The sequence below is a fragment of the Ostrinia nubilalis genome, chromosome 7, assembly GCF_963855985.1.
Source record: "Ostrinia nubilalis chromosome 7, ilOstNubi1.1, whole genome shotgun sequence".
NCBI lineage: Eukaryota > Metazoa > Arthropoda > Insecta > Lepidoptera > Crambidae > Ostrinia > Ostrinia nubilalis.
Window position 1 is genome coordinate 12,773,676 of NC_087094.1, and position 18,648 is coordinate 12,792,323.

Genomic DNA, 18,648 nt, shown 5'->3' on the forward strand with positions numbered 1-18,648 from the left:
AAAGTTTCGCCTTTGAATCGTTTGCGTATGCGAAATAATTCGATCTCGATTGTCAAAGTTAGTTTCGTGCTACCATTTCACTTTATGTCGTGTTCGCAGAGTCACTGTTTATGTTTTCATACTAAATCTTTTAATGGCGATTCGAATACGCAAACGATTGTAAGTCTAAAGTTATTCGTGCTAGAGGTACTACAGATGCCCTTAACATACACTATACTTACAGTCCAGTTATATGGCCACATCCAACGCCCACTGGCTCTACCGGTTCTAATCCTACAGGATAGTAATAATATGCTTTGCGAGAGCATTAGGGACCAGCGGAACTAGATAAACAAGAAAACAAAACGGGTATTGGAGGATACAGGGAAACATGCCCTTTGCAGAAATACTTACTTAACACGTCTTTTAAACAGCTTGCTTGCATTGAATGCTCGCAGGTCGTTGTCGTTTATGTGAAAAGAGTTTTTATAGTCGTCGCCCGAAGGATTATAGGTTTGTTGCAGCTAAGATAGAGTCAGATTTACCTTATTAAGCTAGAGTAAAAACTGTAAAGGTAAAGATCGCGGGAATAGCCTGGATGCGGGCAGCGCAGGGCCGTTCATTGTGGAAAACCTTGGGGGAGGCCTTTGTCCAGCAGTGGACGTCATTTGGCTGAAACGAACGAACGATAAACTATAAAAATCATTACTTAGACAATAGCCCAACACTACAGGCATATTAATTATCGCTGCACAGAGGACCCTGAGTTCTATCCCCGACCGGTACAGGACTATTGTGGTGAACCCACCATAATAATCTGACTTGGTAGAGGGATAACGGGAATATTGGCCTACCACGTACAACTCTGGGATATTAAGTTTGAGACGTTTTTTGGATGTTTGGGATAACGGGAATATTGGCCTACCACGTACAACTCTGGGATATTAAGTTTGAGACGTTTTTTGGATGTTTTTAACACGCTTTTATTATTAGGTCGTTGTGTAGGTATAACTATGTAATGGAATCTAAGAATCTGAATTACACGTATTACAATTCTTGTATCACCATGAAACTTGGCAATTATATATATCATCGAGCTGGTCTGATAATGGGACTGGAAGATGGCCATAGGAACTCCTAAACGAAACGGCAATCGCATCGAGTTTGGCCTTGAACTAATAAATTTCGCGTACCTTTGCATCCCAAGTTCTACATATCTTCTTTCACCATTCGCAGCATCGCAATAGTGTTCATGATCTTCGTCAACGACGGCGCGGGGGGCTACTGGTGGCTGGAGCACGCCACGTGGAACGGGATGGTGGCCGGCGACCTGGTGTTCCCTGCCTTCCTGTGGATCATGGGCGTTTGCATCCCTCTGTCCGTCAAGAGCGCCTTCGCTAAAGGAGTCCCGAGGTGGAAGATTGTGCTGCACATCGTTAGGGTATGTGTGCATCAGATTTATTATTATTTAGGCTGAACTGACCACCTAACTTTGACCGTAACTTCAACGATAACCGGTGTTTTTTGTATGGGGTTTAACAGATTTTTGACGTTTTTCAAGGTTAAAGTAAGATGGTGCAACCCAGCCTTAGAATATTTTTTTTATTTGACAGAAGGTACACAAGCATGACACAGACAACTGCGTGTGCTTGTGTGATCCTCTGAAAAAAAAAACACTATTTATTATGAATATGATAGACTTACGTAATACAATTTTAAGCTATTTTCCGTTCATTATCCTATTTCCTCTGTTCATTTTATTGATGAAAAGTCTTGTACCTACTACAAACTACTACTTTATTGGCACATCAAAGGAACAATCCAATAATTTATTGTCTAGTTCGGAAAATGTTTTCGTTCACAAGTTTTTATTTTCAACACAAATAACTTAATTAACGTGTTTATTATTGACGTATTTTTATTTTTCCTACAGTGTTGTTCATTTAATTAATTGGTTTTCGATAAAAATGCTATTAATGACAAACAAGATCTTATGGTATCTAGTAGGAGACAGTTAATGATTTGTTCATACAATAAATAATGTTAAAACTGTCGTTAATATAAATAAAGACGTTATCCTGGTGTTGTGGTGTAGCTATGACATCATAGTAGTTAAAATAGCAGTTATTGATGATGACCTACGTACACATCATAAGTAACTTTGTGGAAATAAACATAAGTTTAATGCCCGTTTTCACCATCAATCCCTTATTTTTAAGTGACCCCTATGAAAACAAAATTCATGACATTATGTGTTATCATAGGGGTCACTTAAAAATTATGGATTGATGGTGAAAACGGGCATAAGAGTTCGGAACTAGGTAGGTATACCGTATAGCATACCGAGCGCTTAGCTTGCATGCTAATAATAAGTCCTCCAAAGCCTCTAGAGATATTTAAATCCAGCTTACCGGTCTCTACCAAGCTAGATCGAAATTAAAAAAGGTAAATAACTACCACAGTCAATACTTTGAAAAAATACGTCGGGCGAAAAACAATGTAACTTTTTGAAGATAGTTCGCACACACAGGCCTGCCTGCAAGAAGCTTATAGTGCTTAAAGCTCGCGCTCAGGGTGGATGGGCCCGTAACCTTTTAGAACCAGTATTATTATGTAAACGTTGCGTAGCACTGGCGGAACGAGAACATTGGCTTTAATAGGATGCACTCTGATAGTAGGTAGGTACTGTGAAGCTATACAATGAGATGATGATTTTTACGTCCACTGGGCTCTATTGAAATGAAGCACTATTTTTTAGCTTTACCTAGTTCTGTACATGCGATTAAAATGTATTTCAGTTTCAGTTATACAGGGTGGAAACGATAAGTGATCTCACTCGATTATTTCTAAACTATACAAGATATCGAAAAACTGGTTACTGATCCTGAAAGTGTTTCACAAGCTCTTTCAAACGGTACCAATAAAATAGGTTACAGAATAAACTGGAACTATCCCAATATTCAATGTTTCCAGCTTCCATACTAAATGTATGCCGACGACACATTATTAGAAGTGTAATTTATTTTTTGTTAATTAATAAACTTAAAAAGTCGGTTAAATTAACTCTTAACTTGTATCTTATTTAAAATTATTTGTGAAAAACATTAGTTTTAGGCTTTACTTGCTATAAAATTATCAAGAGATGTGAGTGCCATGACTGTGATAGTACTAAATGTATGGAAGCCGGAAACATTGAATTTTAGGATAGATCCAGTTTATTCTGTAACTTGATATTGATACCGTTGGATAGAGCTCGTGAAGCACTTTTAGGATCAGTAACAAGTTTTACGATATCTGGTGTAGTTTTTAAAATTATGTAACTTTACCAAATGTATGGAAGCTGGAAACATTGAATTTTCGGATAGTTCCAGTTTATTCTGAAACCTATTATTAGCACCATTTGAAAGAGCTCGTGAAGCACTTTCAGGATCAGTAACCAGTTTTTCGATATCTTGTATAGTTTAGAAATAATCGGGTGAGATCACTTATCGTTTCCACCCTGTATGTATAAAAAGTAAAATAACTTATCAACACATGATAATGGTCAAGTAATATTCTTTGATTATGCTAATAGAAAGTCATTAAAAAGCATATAAGCTCATGATCGGGTCCTCCAATGACTGTGTAATGGGAAGCTTATCCATTGTAAACAGAAATTAAATTCACCGCACGCGACCTCTCACTTTCAAATCGATTGCGTCACTTTTCACTTCCTTATTTTATGTGATTCTATAGAATCTTAATACAATATCTGGGAGATACGAGTATGTCGGACGCACGCGCCATTGCAGAATTTTTCATTGGAAATTCTGTTCTCGCGTGTCTCGCTCGGAGCTTTCTCCTCTCGGTGAATGATGATTTTACAAGTCATTCATACATTTCTTTGTTTGTTTAATGGATAGAGCGCTGTGTACAATCACATACGCCGTTGTATATCGCACAATCGTAATTAGCGTCCGGCTGATGGAATTTTAAAGACACCGTTTATTAGTTTTGACGCTGTGACTGTGACCCAGTGCGGTGGCCTGGTTTAGATGCATACTTCTGAATTGAGGATACAGTTTGACTAAGACAATGATTAGGCGTTGATGTCATGATTTGAGAACTAGATTATTGTACTATTGAGAGTTGTGAGAGGTGAATATTTCGACGCATATACGCTTTACATTAAGAATCGTAATAGCGCCGGGTTAGAGGCAAAAGAGATTAATTCCATAGTTGGTTTTATCACCAGGAGGTAAAAATTAAATGCTGTGCCGACAGGACATTTAAGAGAATAGCTAAAAAAATTTTAGTAGATGATGCCCACCTACAGGATACTATTCGACAAGGCCTCACCTAAGAGCGAACTTTGAATCACGCACGCGTATTCTTGTGTATGATGGAAGAAGATAAAGAAAATGGTGTACTAAATACTGTGCAGTATTTAACTGCCCAAATAATAATAAAAACACAGAATGTACTTTTTTAAGTTGCCTCAAGACACTGAGAGGTAAATAAGTAGTTAATATTATTAATGATAATTCATGCTAAATCATGTATTTTCTCCGCCATTTTCCGCAGTTTGGCATCTTACCTTCGCGAAGTGGCGGAGGAAATACATGATTTAGCATGAATTATCATGAATAATATTAACTACTTATTTACTTTTCAGTGTCTTGAGGCAACTTAAAAAAGTACATTCTGTGTTTTTATTATTATTTAGGCAGTTAAATACTGCACAGTATTTAGTACACCATTTTCTTTATTTTCTTCCATCACATACACAAGAATACACGTGCGTGAGTCAATGTTCGCTCGTATGTGAGGCCTTGTTGAATAGTATCCTGTAGGTGGGCCATCGTGCGTGTTTTGTTTTCGATGTAAACTCGCGGAGATGAACAGGCCTGGTAGTACTTATTATTATTCTGTGGTTTTACCTCTAACCCGACGGTAGCATTTTATCGCATGAAAAAGTTCTTATAATGAGAAATTGATCTTTTATAGCATTGTTTTGAGTAAGAAACTTCATTATTTAATGAATAGGCATAATAAACATACGATAACTTTGTTATTGTAACACTTCACGGCTATTATAACATTGTGTCAATATTATTCCGTTTGATTACCTACGATAGATTACAACTTCTCGGGGAAAAAAGCGTTGATCAACAAATACTTATTCTACTCTTTATTGTATGCTACCCATAGTAGGTATACCTAAGCTTTGCTTATAAGTATAGCGTAGTATAGAATGTCCAAGAATAATTTATTTATTACTACCGACCTGCCCCAGCTTCGCACGGGTTCAATGTTACTTAAAAACCTTCCTCTTGAATCACACTATCTGTTGCTGAAAACTGCAGTAAAATCCGTTGAGTACTTTAAAAGTCCAAAGGTACAGAGAGTGGAAGCGACTTTTTATGATTTTATAATATGTAAATAGTTAAATACGCAACTACCAATCGGGCGATGTGGAAGTCTTTGAGGGAGGCCTTATTCAGCAGTGGACGTCCTGCGAAATGATGATGATGTAGGTACCTAAATATTATTTAGCTAACACTTTTTTCCTGTTCCAGAGGTCCATAATGATGTTCCTGCTGGGCATGAGCCTGAACACGATCTACGGCTCCAACATGCTGCAGCAGCTGCGTATCTTCGGCGTGCTGCAGCGGCTGGCGGTGGCCTACTTCATCTCCGCTGGCTTCTACGCCCTCACCGCGCCTAAGTACTACACGCCGCCAAGAGTAAGTTTGCTGTATAGTCCACAGCACACCGGATTATACATCCCAACTAATATTATAAATGCGAAAGTAACTCTGTCTGTCTGTCTGTCTGTTACGCTTTCCCGCTTAAACCTCGCAACCGATTTTGATGAAATTTGGCATAGAGATAGTTTGAGTCCCGGGAAAGAACAGGATAGTTTTTATCCCGGTTTTTGAAACAGGGACGCGCGCGATAAAGTTTTTCTGTGACAGACAAAATTCCACGCGGGCGAAGCCGCGGGCGGAAAGCTAGTTTTTGTTATAAAATAGAAACTATTGCAACAACAGTGTTTAGCTTGAGGGATGTGCTGTTTTGTCTGTACCTATGAGCCGTTTCCCTACCACCGCAGGTTGCTATAGCAATTGCATGCTTATAAGCATGCACCTGCGGCTTGTAAGCCACCTGTTCACCTGTAAGTTTTATGTATAAAACTCAGGTAGAAGTGATCCCGTGAAATCCGTAATCAATCCATCATCATGAAATCATATGCAAATGATACTCTAATAAAACCTTTTCAGCCTTTAAATTTATAAGCTCCACGTTTAGTTTAGATAGAGTTACCAGCGTCGTGAATTGGATTCTACCTCGACGTTGAAACGAGTTTTATAATTGTCGTTTCCTAAGGCACGGTCAACAAAGAGAGGAGAAGAGTTTGTCGTTATTTCCACATTACCTCTCTGTTAAGCGCCGGTTTGAAAATCTGATTGGTTATTCAAATACATCTTTCATCCTCTCTGGTGGAAACCGGGTCTATTATGTTTTTAATAGTTCCAAAAAGCACTTCTGAAATGAAAAATTCAACAATATCTTTACTTCTATCCGCAGGGAGCTTGTGGGCAGGCACTAAAGGACGTGCTATCGTGCGTGTGGTGCTGGGCCCTTGCCGCGGTCTTGGTGGCGCTGCACAGCGCTGTCACCTTCACTGTGCACCATCCCGACTGCCCGCCGTAAGTATCTATTACAGGCTGCGATTTATGCTATGCCATGTAGACACTAGGCACTGGCAGTACATCAGACTATATAGTTTATTGCAACTATTAACAAAATAGATAAGTATTAAAATAAGTTTTCTCTTATTTTTGTGTTTTATAGCTAAGGCCTGTTTCTGACATAGCGATAATCGCGGTTGATGTTCATGTTCTCGTACATTTGTATCAAACCGTCAGCGCACGGTTACCAGCTCAGTGCCTCGCCCACGAGTACCACCCAGAAACCACGCGGCTATCGCGCGTCTGAACAAGGCCTAAGTGTTTTATTTTGATTTGCTAAATGTGCTAATCCTAAAAAAGTTATAAGGTCTTAATTAGGTAAAGGGAAAGTTTACTAGCTCGTTAAAACATATTTTACCTGCATTTGATAGACGACTTTCAAAATACAACAAAGTTTTAAGTTATATTTTATACAGATTCTCAATTTATCCTTTCCCCTGCAGAGGCTACTTAGGCCCCGGCGGCAAGCACGACGACTGGGTAGCCCCGGAATGTAGCGGCGGCGCGGCGGGCTACATCGACCGCCTGCTGCTGGGATCAGCACATCTCTTCCAGCACAGCGACGCCAGGCGGGTCTACGGAGGACCACCCACCGACCCTGAAGGACTGCTTGGTGAGAGCTACTTAGGTCCCAGCTGCAAGCACGACGATTAGGTCATGGTAATACTATCTATACCGTGACTGGGTAGCGCTCGAGTGCAGCGGCGACGCGGCGGGCTACATCGACCGTCTGTTGTTAGGATCCTCGCATCTCTTCCAACACAGCGACGCCAGGCGGGTCTACGGAGGACCACCCACCGACCCCGAAGGACTGCTTGGTGAGAATGCTAATATTGTTCGAATTTCAAACAAAGGCGGCGTACATACATCGATCATCTGCTACTGGCATCCTCGTATCACTTCCAGCACAGCGACGCGAGGAAGGTCTACGGGGGACCACCCACCGACCCTGAAGGACTGCTTGGTAAGATTATTCGAAATTCGAATTATAAACATAGGAGGCGCGGCGGGCTGCATTGACCGCCTGTATGGGATCCTCGCATCTCTTCCAGCACAGCGACGCGAGGAAGGTCTACGGGGGACCACCCACCGACCCTGAAGGACTGCTTGGTAAGATTATTCGAAATTCGAATTATAAACATAGGAGGCGCGGCGGGCTGCATTGACCGCCTGTATGGGATCCTCGCATCTCTTCCAGCACAGCGACGCGAGGAAGGTCTACGGGGGACCGCCTACTGACCCTGAAGGACTTCTTGGTAAGATTATGCGAAATTCAAATGATAAACATAGGCAACGTAGCGGGCTACATCGACCGCCTGCTGTTAGGATCAGCACATCTCTTCCAGCACAGCGACGCCAGGCGAGTCTACGGAGGACCACCCACCGACCCTGAAGGACTACTTGGTGAGAATGCTGAAGTTTATTCGAATTTCGAATTATAAATATAAGAGGGCTACATCGACCGTCTGCTGCTGGGATCAGCACATCTCTTCCAGCACAGCGACGCGAGGCGAGTCTACGGAGGACCACCCACCGACCCTGAAGGACTTCTTGGTAAGATTATTCGAAATTCGAATGATAAACAAAGGAGGCGCGGCGGGCTACATCGACCGCCTGCTGCTAGGATCAGCACATCTCTTCCAGCACAGCGACGCCAGGCGGGTCTACGGAGGACCACCCACCGACCCTGAAGGGCTATTTGGTGAGCAAGCTGAAGTTTATTCGAAATTCGAATTATAAGCATAGGACGCGCCTTGGGCGCGGCGAGCTACATCGACCGCCTGCTGCTAGGATCAGCACATCTCTTCCAGCACAGCGACGCGAGGAAGGTCTACGGAGGACCACCCACCGACCCTGAAGGACTCCTTGGTGAGAAAGCTGAAGTTTATTTGAGTCATAAACATAGGCGGCGCGGCGGGCTGCATTGACCGTCTGTATAGGATCCTCGCATCTCTTCCAACACAGCGACGCCAGGCGAGTCTACGGAGGACCACCCACCGACCCTGAAGGACTGCTTGGTGAGAAAGCTGAAGTTTATTTGAGTCATAAACATAAGCGACGCACCGGGCTGCATTGACCGCCTGTAGGGATCCTCGCATCTCTTCCAGCACAGCGACGCGAGGTGGGTCTACGGTGGACCGCCTACTGACCCTGAAGGACTTGCTTGGTGAGAACTTAAACATTCGTAGCCAAGATTGGACCTAAGCCATAAGCCAATGTGTGGCTCTGGCGTGAAGTAGAGTGAAGCTGAATAGCGAAGAATTCAGTTCAACTCCCGTTTCAGCCAAATGACGTCCACTGCTGGACAAAGGCCTCCCCCAAGGTTTTCCACAATGAACGGTCCTGCGCTGCCCACATCCAGGCTCTTCCCGCGACCTTTACCAGATCGTCGGTCCACCTAGTAGGAGGCCTGCCCAGTTCAACTATCGCATTATAATTTTGATGGTGTTGAACACAAAATATGATGATAAGTTTATGAATTACCTACCGAAGTAACAGCCCTTATGAAAATCCTTGGTAGAAGAAGCCTTTATTGTCCAGCAGTGGACGTCGTTTGACAAAAGACCGAACGAAAGATATTACCTACAAAAGAACATAATACACATTTATGACTTTTTGTGTAAAGTAAACACTAAACTCGGTCTACAAAATGGAATTCTACATATCTATTTTCTATCTCGTCCCAGGTTGTCTGACATCGGCCGTGCAAGTCCTCCTGGGCATCCAGGCGGGGGCCACCGTGCTCCTGCAACGCTCCCACAAGTCCCGGATATCCCGCTGGCTCGCTTGGGGACTGGTCTTCGCGCTTTCTGGAGCGCTGCTGGCAGGCTTCTCCAGGGAACACGGAGTCATTCCGATTAACAAAAACTTGTGGTAAGTTTATCCTCCTAATGCCCGTTTTCACCATCAATCCCTGATTTTTAAGTGACCCCTATGGTAACACATAACAGGAATTTTGTTTTCATAGGGGTCACTTAAAAATTAGGGATTGATGGTGAAAACGGGCATAAGTATCTCTAACAAGGTCTGAAAACCTATCGCTTAGCAGCTCCAGGGAGTTAGTTTCAGCAGAGGTCTCCGTTAAAAACAACCTTTTGTATGTACATGTGTGTTCACCATGATAGGTACAGTCGACAGCACATCAAGCTATACATTTTCGTTGCAAAGTCGCCCGTATCGCAACTACGTAAGATACCACAGTGTTTACGTTGACGTGCTGTTGACCGTACTTATTCAAGACCTATCAACAAATTCGACATCAACCTTTGACCACAATAAATTGTAATAGAAAATCCATTGTGTTAATTTAGTACACACGAAAGGTTATGCAATTATGTCCCTTACAAAGCCCAGACCATATCCTAACTCTCTGATGGTCCCCCGCCAAGCCTTGACCGCGGCGTAATTTAAAGTTACCTGATCGTTTATCGACTCTGCGTTCATTTGTTTTACTTCTCCAAACTTATCTTCCCGGGACTTTTATTCCCAGGTCCATGTCCTTCGTGCTAGTGACGTCAGCGTGCTGCCTGGTGCTTCTCAGCGTCTGCTACACTCTAACCGACGCGTGGCGGCTTTGGAACGGGGGCCCCTTCCGCGCACCGGGACTCAATGCCATCGCTCTCTACGTGGGCCACTCGGTCTGTGCCCACCTCTTCCCCTTCCACTGGAGCGTGCCCCATATGAGGACCCACGCCATCCGCTTGATAGAGGCCACGTGGGGCACCGCGCTGTGGGTCATCATCGCGCACGTCATGGCCAAGAAAAAAGTGTTCATCACCCTCTGATTGTCGGATGGACACGCCGGCTTCTGGTCCCGCTACGTCAAGTTGTAGAAAGATCAGTGTATGGACAAATTTGATTTAAGATTGATATTTTTGTGAAAATTCATCGGTTATTTCAAAAACATATCAGAATTGGTTAAATATTTATACTTCAGTGCCCTACTATAGTGGATCATAAATGTAATTGAAATTCGGATGGAGATCAGTGTGGTCAGTTTTTTGGTGTCAAACATTTTTCGCATTTAATTTTGATATTTGTATATTGTATAGGTAATGAGATTAATTTGTACTCAAATGCCTTTAAAATGCATTTTACGTATAATTTGTTTTCGGAACCTGTGTCTTGAATGTGTCTTTGATTAATGTTGAGACTGAGTCCAATTCGTAAGTTAATCTTCTTGTTAAAAACTGTGACGCGAATATTTTGTAGTATCTAGTCTAAAAACTATAAAATAGTGTCTTGAAATGACAGTTGCCTGTATGTAATGCGTTATTTTGTAAGGCTGCTAAAATAAAATAAAGTATTTTAAATATTTCTTAACTTTTCATTTATATACCATACACAACAATCCAAACAAATGCATATTCAACCAAGAAAATATAGTTATTTCAGTTTTTTATAACATGCTCATTCTTTACTTTTGTTTAAACAGGCAGGAAGCAGGAAAATCTAGGGAAATTTATAGGATAGTATTGAAACGGCCGGTATACAATATTTGACACTTTATTAGCTCAAGGGTGACAGTAAAATCCGCAATGTCATTGGAAAATAATAATAAAACAAACGATTCAACAAATCATGACTCAAGGTAACAGCGAATAGTTTTAACAATAAAACTATCAATAAAATTACACTTCAAAATGTATAACAAACTACCGCAGGCGCACAGTCCCGCTCCCACAGCGACCCGTTCGAAATTTGAATTTTGGAATGTTCGTTCATGCATGCGATGTCAAATGTCAATTGGTTCTCTCATGCATCACATTTCATTCATTCTTCAAATCGAATTGTATCGATGCAATCATCGACCGATCTCGAACGGGTCGAACTATTGTCACCCAAAATGTGTGCGGTGCTCACAAAATAACATGTAAAATTATGTATGTTTGGCATTCCATTACAATGCATCGTGTCAGACGACCGCGCACGCTGCGCTACTTAATAATATAATTCCATAAGTTAAATATCAACTAATTTAGTTAATTTATATAAGTCGTTTTCAATTACATCACTCTTTTTGTAGACAGTAAATGCCATGTTAGGAATTAAACATTTTACATGTTAAATACTTTAAAAGTACAAAGTTTCTAAAATGATACTTTTCTATCGTCATTTGCTACACTATCGTTGATGCTTATTTCGTATTGGTAAAATCAATGCTGATAGCAGGCACGCACGTTCAACACTGTATCTGGAGTAGATACTACCGTACAGTAAACTAGAGACCTAACTTGTATAGCGATAAAGACACGTAAAACAGTGTTAAATATATATTTCTAAAATTTCATTAGAAAAAATCTCTTAAAATATATCTCAATTCTCTTAATACGATCCCTGGTGAGACGGGTCAATATAATGATGATATATTATATCTCAGCGTAATATAAATAGACATTTCCTTAATTCTCTAAATAGGAAGAACTTTCAAAATGTAAAAGATAATTGCACACACATTAAAAATATTAATACGAAACAATATTTATTTAGGCCGGTAATTTAACAGATGTAATAAATGATAACAAGTAGTTGATAAAAGATTTTAAGTAAAATTTTGATTTTATAAATAAAAGTAATAAAAATTGATTTTACTAAAAAAATGTTTGAGCATATAAATATTTCAAAAACACTATTCTAATGATCAAAAGTAATAAAATACTTCTGTTTATCACATCCGTTAAATTCAACTGGCAATTCGTAATTCTATCAAAATTGCTATACAATAATAGACTAATGGCAACACAGAGTAGACAAGACTGCTTTTAAGCACAGCGCTTAGCAGTGGAGTAAACAACCTTTAATTGATTTTGCACAATACCGGAATTTTTGTTCAACATCAATTAATGTAGAATTTATTTCACTACTTTTAACAACAAAAAACAATTTATAAACTCCATTTATTATTCAATAAGTATAATAAAATTCTGCTGGTCTGCATGAATTTTCTTTAGTATTTCAATCATACGTTGCATAGCTACACTAAGCGCCGTGCTTACTACAGACTCGGCGACTCCGTGGCCCGTAAGAACAGCATAGACATTTAATATTGATGTATAAACACTAGCGAAGTAAGTAATAACAGCTCGATATATAACATATGTAAAACAGATATTTGTACAGAGTTAATTAATTTGTATTATTCTAAGTTAGTGTAAGTACACGAGCTCACTTTAAGTCACTCATTCTACTCGAGAAGTATGGAATGTTTAGTAAAGAATGTTAGTGGTGCAAATGCAGTTTACCAAACTGCGCATGCGTTCCCAGAATGGAATTATTATTGGCAAGACCGGGGACTGGTGTTGCCATATATTTCAGCAAAATTCAGACTGTAAAAAGTAAAAACTCATTTATGTTTGCAAGAAGGCTTATAAAAAGCACTTTTTCACGTGCTTAGACAAAAGCCATCGACAATAAAATTGGTGAGTAAATCCTTTTGCCATTTGTTAGGAAATTAAAGTTTGATCCGTAAATTTGCATAAAATCTATTTAGTGGTGTCATTCTATTAACTTAAGGCACTTTAAGCAAATTAAAGAACTATGATTAAATTAAATTTTAATGAAATATAACATTTTACAAAAATATAAGGCTTAACGTCCCCGGATGAAATATAAAAATACAACTAACGTCAGGCGGTAGAGATTCCTTCAAAGGCTTACGCGAAACTGTTACAGCAAATTACACATAAAATACTGCTAGTACTTGAAGGGTCAATATGCTCATGGTATGGAGGCTCATGTTAGCTACTTCACGTTAGTTTCTCGAAGGCATGCCATTATTTGTACTTGTAAATCTGTTGAGCGCAGTATGAGATTGAATACAGCTAAATGTTTCTATCGCGAGGCCTCGACAATGAGGCCCCATGGTTCTACAAGAGACTAGATATAACCGAAAACAATTGTCATACAAATCGGCTTTATACAGGTCCTCTATGGATATATCTAACGTTATCTTAAATACAAGATAAAATCTCTTAGGACGACACACATTTCGCTATAAATGCAAATTCATGGAATTCAATATTTACCGTTAAGACGCGCGTGTATGGTGCGCGCCTTATATTATGCTACGAAGATTCCGACAACACCACCATAACACGATAGCTGAAGAAGTAGGCCGACATGCCAGACGCGGCGGAAGTCCACACACCTTCCGTCTCTGTCTGGCACCGTATCATCGGAAAGAGAGGCAACAACTTTAAGTCTGGTAAATAGAGTTATATCAAATTCACAAAAGGGTTGCCTTTTGCATCTCTACTACAATATAATTTAAATAGTGACCAGTCACAACTTATCGCCTGCTTAGTCCAGTGCCACTGCAGAACGTATGGGCCAATAATGATCCACGTAACATCAACTGACGACCGCGCGCTCGCCGCGGCGACATACTATTACAACGTATGCTTTGGGTAACAAATAAATCCTTAACCTAATTGCACATTTTAATAAAAACACGCACAAATTAAAACTTAAATTATGTAACGCTTCTACAGCACTATTAAAATATATTACGAGATTTCAAACAACACGCGTAAATAACTATCGACTTATTTAATCCCCAGTACTATTCCCTGTCTTGGAGTCAATCCTCGGACACGTCTCGACGTAACGGCGTGGAACAAAATAAATATCTAGTGGCACGGGCACAGACCTACCACTAACTGAGCAACCCACCGACCGTGTAAATACTTCCAAAATATACATCGTCAATTACATACACGCCGTAAGGGACTTACGATTACAAACAACGCTAGCAACTGTGAGAACCAACGCTTACAGTTTCTCACAGCCTTTTGTGTCAACGCATCGAATCGGACCACAAGATGAAACCTTAAATATACATATCAAATTCAAAAATTATAATTCTTTCTTTGTCAGGTGGCTCAGTATGTCATTCTAGTGATCCCTCGTATAATGCAACGGAATAAAACATATTGTATGGCTGATCTCTGTACCAAAAGAGCCGATAGATATTTACTTATTTATAGTACTGAAGAGATTTTCTTATAATTTTGAACTATCCCAATTTCAGCTTTCGAATAAAAATCATCATTAAATCGGTCCCATGAGAACAAGCCAAAGATTTTTTAAAAACTTTATTGCGTTATAAAACAGTGAAACAAAAATCGATACTGAGCCACCTACATAAAACCGCCCGTATCTTGTGATCGAATTCGAAGCCGATCGTGTAATACATGTGTGTGACGTCACAGCGGGCGGTGACGTCACTTGCGGCCGCGCGTGACCAGCGCTTGCAAGGCGGCCAGCTGGCTGAGGAGACTCGCATTCTTCTGTTCCAACGTCTCGACCCTTTTTCTGTAGTCTGAGTTCTCTGATACTAAAATTTCTACCTTCCTCTCCAACTGGTCCATGTATTCCTTCTTTTTGCGCCGGCTTTCTTGTGCAGATATCTAGAAAGAAAAGAATGGTGAGTTATAGGTTTGTTCTCGGTATTCGGGTATTTATATGCGCTCACCAGTTGGCGCCACTGGCGAGTGATAAGATCTTAATCTACCTACAGTGGCGCCAACTTAGTGACTGCAGATGCGATACTCCTCCTATCGCTTCAGCGCTCTTCATTGGCACCACTGTGCAAGCAAGTGGCAGGACATTTTCATCTCATTTTTTCTTTTCACCAGTGGCGTATTACTAGCGTAATATCGGTGTGCTTAATGCGAGTTTACACCAAACGTCATCGCTTGCGACTGCGTAAAAATATGACATGAAATGTATCTAAAATCTTCATAGACTTTTTGATGCACTCACTAGCGACGACGTGCAATAAACTCTACTGTAACTCGCACTAAGCACACTGATTTTCTCATGGATTTGGTAGAAGACAGTTACCTTATTTTTAATTTTCCTCCGTATCTTCTTGAGCGACTTCTCCTCGGCCTTGGTGAGCGGCAGGCGCGTGGGCACCGGGTAGCCCTCGGCTAGGAGAGTGCGCTTTTCTTCTTCCGTCAGCATTAGCGTGCCTGTCGAGCCTTTCTGTAATCAAAAACCGAAGGGTTAATAAAGATTTGTCAAAGAAATTGTGAAGTGACAATTATTTTGTATTTGGGAAGAGCATAACTTCCTCAGATGATCGCAGAGTCTGGCACAGAGAAGGGCAATACAGACCACTTTACGTAGGATCCCCCTAATTTAGACACTTAAGAACGAAACATAAGGTAAGAACGATTTCCAGGAGGGGGAGGGGTGGCTGGTTGCCTGGCCAGCTAACCTCGCCTTCTCTCAGTACGCTCATGACTAGAGACATGAGTCAACTAATCACTTACCATTAGGTGCGATTGCGGTCAAATACCTGTCTCGTTCGGCATAAAAACACATTGTGGTCCAAAATGCCATACAAAAATAAAGAGGGGGACAGCGCTCCCTTACTGTCGGATAACGGGGATATGTACACTCACCTGTCCTCACATGGGCAGGGCACATAGAATGCAGAACTGACGGCCGATGGGGCAGCAAGGTTCTGGAATGGAGGCCGCGTACCGGAAAACGCAGCGTGTGACGTCCACAAGATGGACCGACGACATCGTAAAGGTAGCAGGGAAGCGCTGGACGCAGGCCGCTACCAATCGATCAACGTGGAAAGCATTAGGGGCGGCCTATGTTCAGCAGTGGACGTCCTATGGCTGAAATGATGATGTACACTCACCGGCTGGCTGCTAATGAGCGGTGTGTTGATGGGGGGGCACGAATGGTGCGACACGTATAAGGTGGCTACGGCGCGAGGGTTATGATGACGTCAGGTGGGGGGCAGTTGAGATGTGACACTCACCGGCTGGCTGCTGATGAGCGGCGTGTTGATGGGGGGGCACGAGTGGTGAGACACGTACAGGTGGAACAGCGCGAGGGTTATGATGACGTCAGGTGGGGGGCAGTTGAGATGTGACACTCACCGGCTGGCTGCTGATGAGCGGCGTGTTGATGGGCTGGCGCGAGTGGTGCGACACGTACAAGTGGCTGCGGCGCGAGGGGTATGATGACGTCAGGTGGGGGGTAGCTGAGATGTATACTCACCGGCTGGCTGCTAATGAGCGGCGTGTTGATGGGCTGGCGCGAGTGGTGAGACACGTACAGGTGGAACAGCGCGAGGGGTATGATGACGTCAGGCGGGAGGCAGTTGGAATATGACACTCACCGGCTGGCTGCTAATGAGCGGCGTGTTGATGGGCTGGCGCGAGTGGTGAGACACGTACAGGTGGCTGCGGCGCGAGGAATACGATGACGTCAGGTGGGGGGCAGTTGAGATGAGACACTCACCGGCTGGCTGCTAATGAGCGGCGTGTTGATGGGCTGGCGCGAGTGGTGAGACACGTACAGGTGGCTGCGGCGCGAGGAATACGATGACGTCAGGTGGGGGGCAGTTGAGATGAGACACTCACCGGCTGGCTGCTAATGAGCGGCGTGTTGATGGGCTGGCGCGAGTGGTGAGACACGTACAGGTGGAACAACGCGAGGGGTATGATGACGTCAGGCGGGAGGCAGTTGGAATATGACACTCACCGGCTGGCTGCTAATGAGCGGCGTGTTGATGGGCTGGCGCGAGTGATGCGACACGTACAGGTAGCTGCGGCGCGAGGGGGCGGCGGCTGGCGCGGGTGTCACCCCCTCGTGCTTAGGGGATAAAGCCCCTTCGCTGTGTGAAGACGTCAGGTGGGGGGCAGTTGAGATGTGTACTCACCGACTGGCTGCTAATGAGCGGCGTGTTGATGAGCTGGCGCGAGTGGTGCCACACGTACAGGTGGCTGCGGCGCGGGTGTCACCCCCTCGTGCTTAGGGGATAAAGCCCCTTCGCTGTGTGAAGACGTCAGGTGGGGGGCAGTTGAGATGTGTACTCACCGGTTGGCTGCTAATGAGCGGCGTGTTGATGGGCTGGCGAGAGTGGTGCGACACGTACAGGTGGCTGCGGCGCGAGGGTCGCCCCCTCGTACTCGGAGGATAAAGCCCCTTCGCTGTATGATGACGTCAGATGGGGGGCAGTTGAGATGTGACACTCACCGGCTGGCTGCTAATGAGCGGCGTGTTGATGGGCTGGCGCGAGTGGTGCGACACGTACAGGTGGCTGCGGCGCGAGGAGTACGATGACGTCAGGTGGAGGGCAGTTGAGATGAGACACTCACCGGCTGGCTACCAATGAGCGGCGTGTTGATGGGCTGGCGCGAGTGGTGCGACACGTACAGGTGGCTGCGGCGCGAGTGTCACCCCCTCGTGCTCAGGGGATAAAGCCCCTTCGCTGTATGATGACGTCAGGTGGAGGGCAGTTGAGATGTGACACTCACCGGCTGGCTGCTAATGAGCGGCGTATTGATGGGCTGGCGCGAGTGGTGTGACACGTACAGGTGGCTGCGGCGCGAGGGGGCGGCGGCGGGCGCGGGGGTGGCTCCCTCGTGCTCGGGGGATAAAGCCCCTTCGCTGTCGGATGATGATAGCGATGACGGCGGCGTCGGGGGTAAGTTGAACCCTGTAAGGAGATTAATTTTAGTGGCGTTCAAGTTCAATCCAAAATATTTCTGGTTCTAGCGTAGGTACTAAGAGCAATTTGATCCAAAAAGAATGTGAAGTTGGTATTTTTCAGTTAAAAGATTTCAATCGTCTGAGAAGAGTTGACTTGACACATCTAGAAGAATACAGCATTACGCATTAAAGCTTTCTAGTGCTTTAAATTTACGCAGAAGGGCGTCGCGCAAACACTGTAGGTACTAGGAAGTAATATAAATCTATAGCATTTATTAGGAAAGGGACCAGTTTTCCTCTGAAAGATGAAGCCCGTTTTCACCATCAATCCCTAAGTTTTAAGTGACCCCTATGAAAACAAAATTCATGTTATGTGTCACCATAGGGGTCACTTAAAAATGAGGAATTGATGTTGAAAACGGGCATAGAGCAAATAAGGTAATCCTAAAGGGAAAAAAACTACTGAAAGGTGATG

General features: G+C 42.9%; 2 protein-coding genes across 2 annotated transcripts in view; one reads left to right on the top strand and one right to left on the bottom strand.

Annotated features, from left to right (window-relative positions):
• LOC135073352 (heparan-alpha-glucosaminide N-acetyltransferase) overlaps positions 1 to 11,030 on the top strand; it is a 47,036-nt gene extending 36,006 nt beyond the window's left edge. Inside the window, exons 5-10 of the mRNA XM_063967503.1 lie at positions 1,216 to 1,420; positions 5,538 to 5,705; positions 6,550 to 6,671; positions 7,157 to 7,326; positions 9,401 to 9,587; positions 10,204 to 11,030. Coding sequence (XP_063823573.1) covers positions 1,216 to 1,420; positions 5,538 to 5,705; positions 6,550 to 6,671; positions 7,157 to 7,326; positions 9,401 to 9,587; positions 10,204 to 10,498 — 1,147 coding nt within the window. The 3' untranslated portion in view covers positions 10,499 to 11,030. The remainder of the gene's footprint in view (positions 1 to 1,215; positions 1,421 to 5,537; positions 5,706 to 6,549; positions 6,672 to 7,156; positions 7,327 to 9,400; positions 9,588 to 10,203) is intronic.
• A 173-nt stretch (positions 11,031 to 11,203) lies between these two features.
• The window catches only part of LOC135073354 (cyclic AMP response element-binding protein A), a 107,157-nt gene continuing 99,712 nt past the window's right edge, over positions 11,204 to 18,648 (bottom strand). Inside the window, exons 5-7 of the mRNA XM_063967505.1 lie at positions 17,999 to 18,180; positions 15,558 to 15,701; positions 11,204 to 15,121 (exon numbers count right to left, since the gene is read on the bottom strand). Coding sequence (XP_063823575.1) covers positions 14,936 to 15,121; positions 15,558 to 15,701; positions 17,999 to 18,180 — 512 coding nt within the window. The 3' untranslated portion in view covers positions 11,204 to 14,935. The remainder of the gene's footprint in view (positions 15,122 to 15,557; positions 15,702 to 17,998; positions 18,181 to 18,648) is intronic.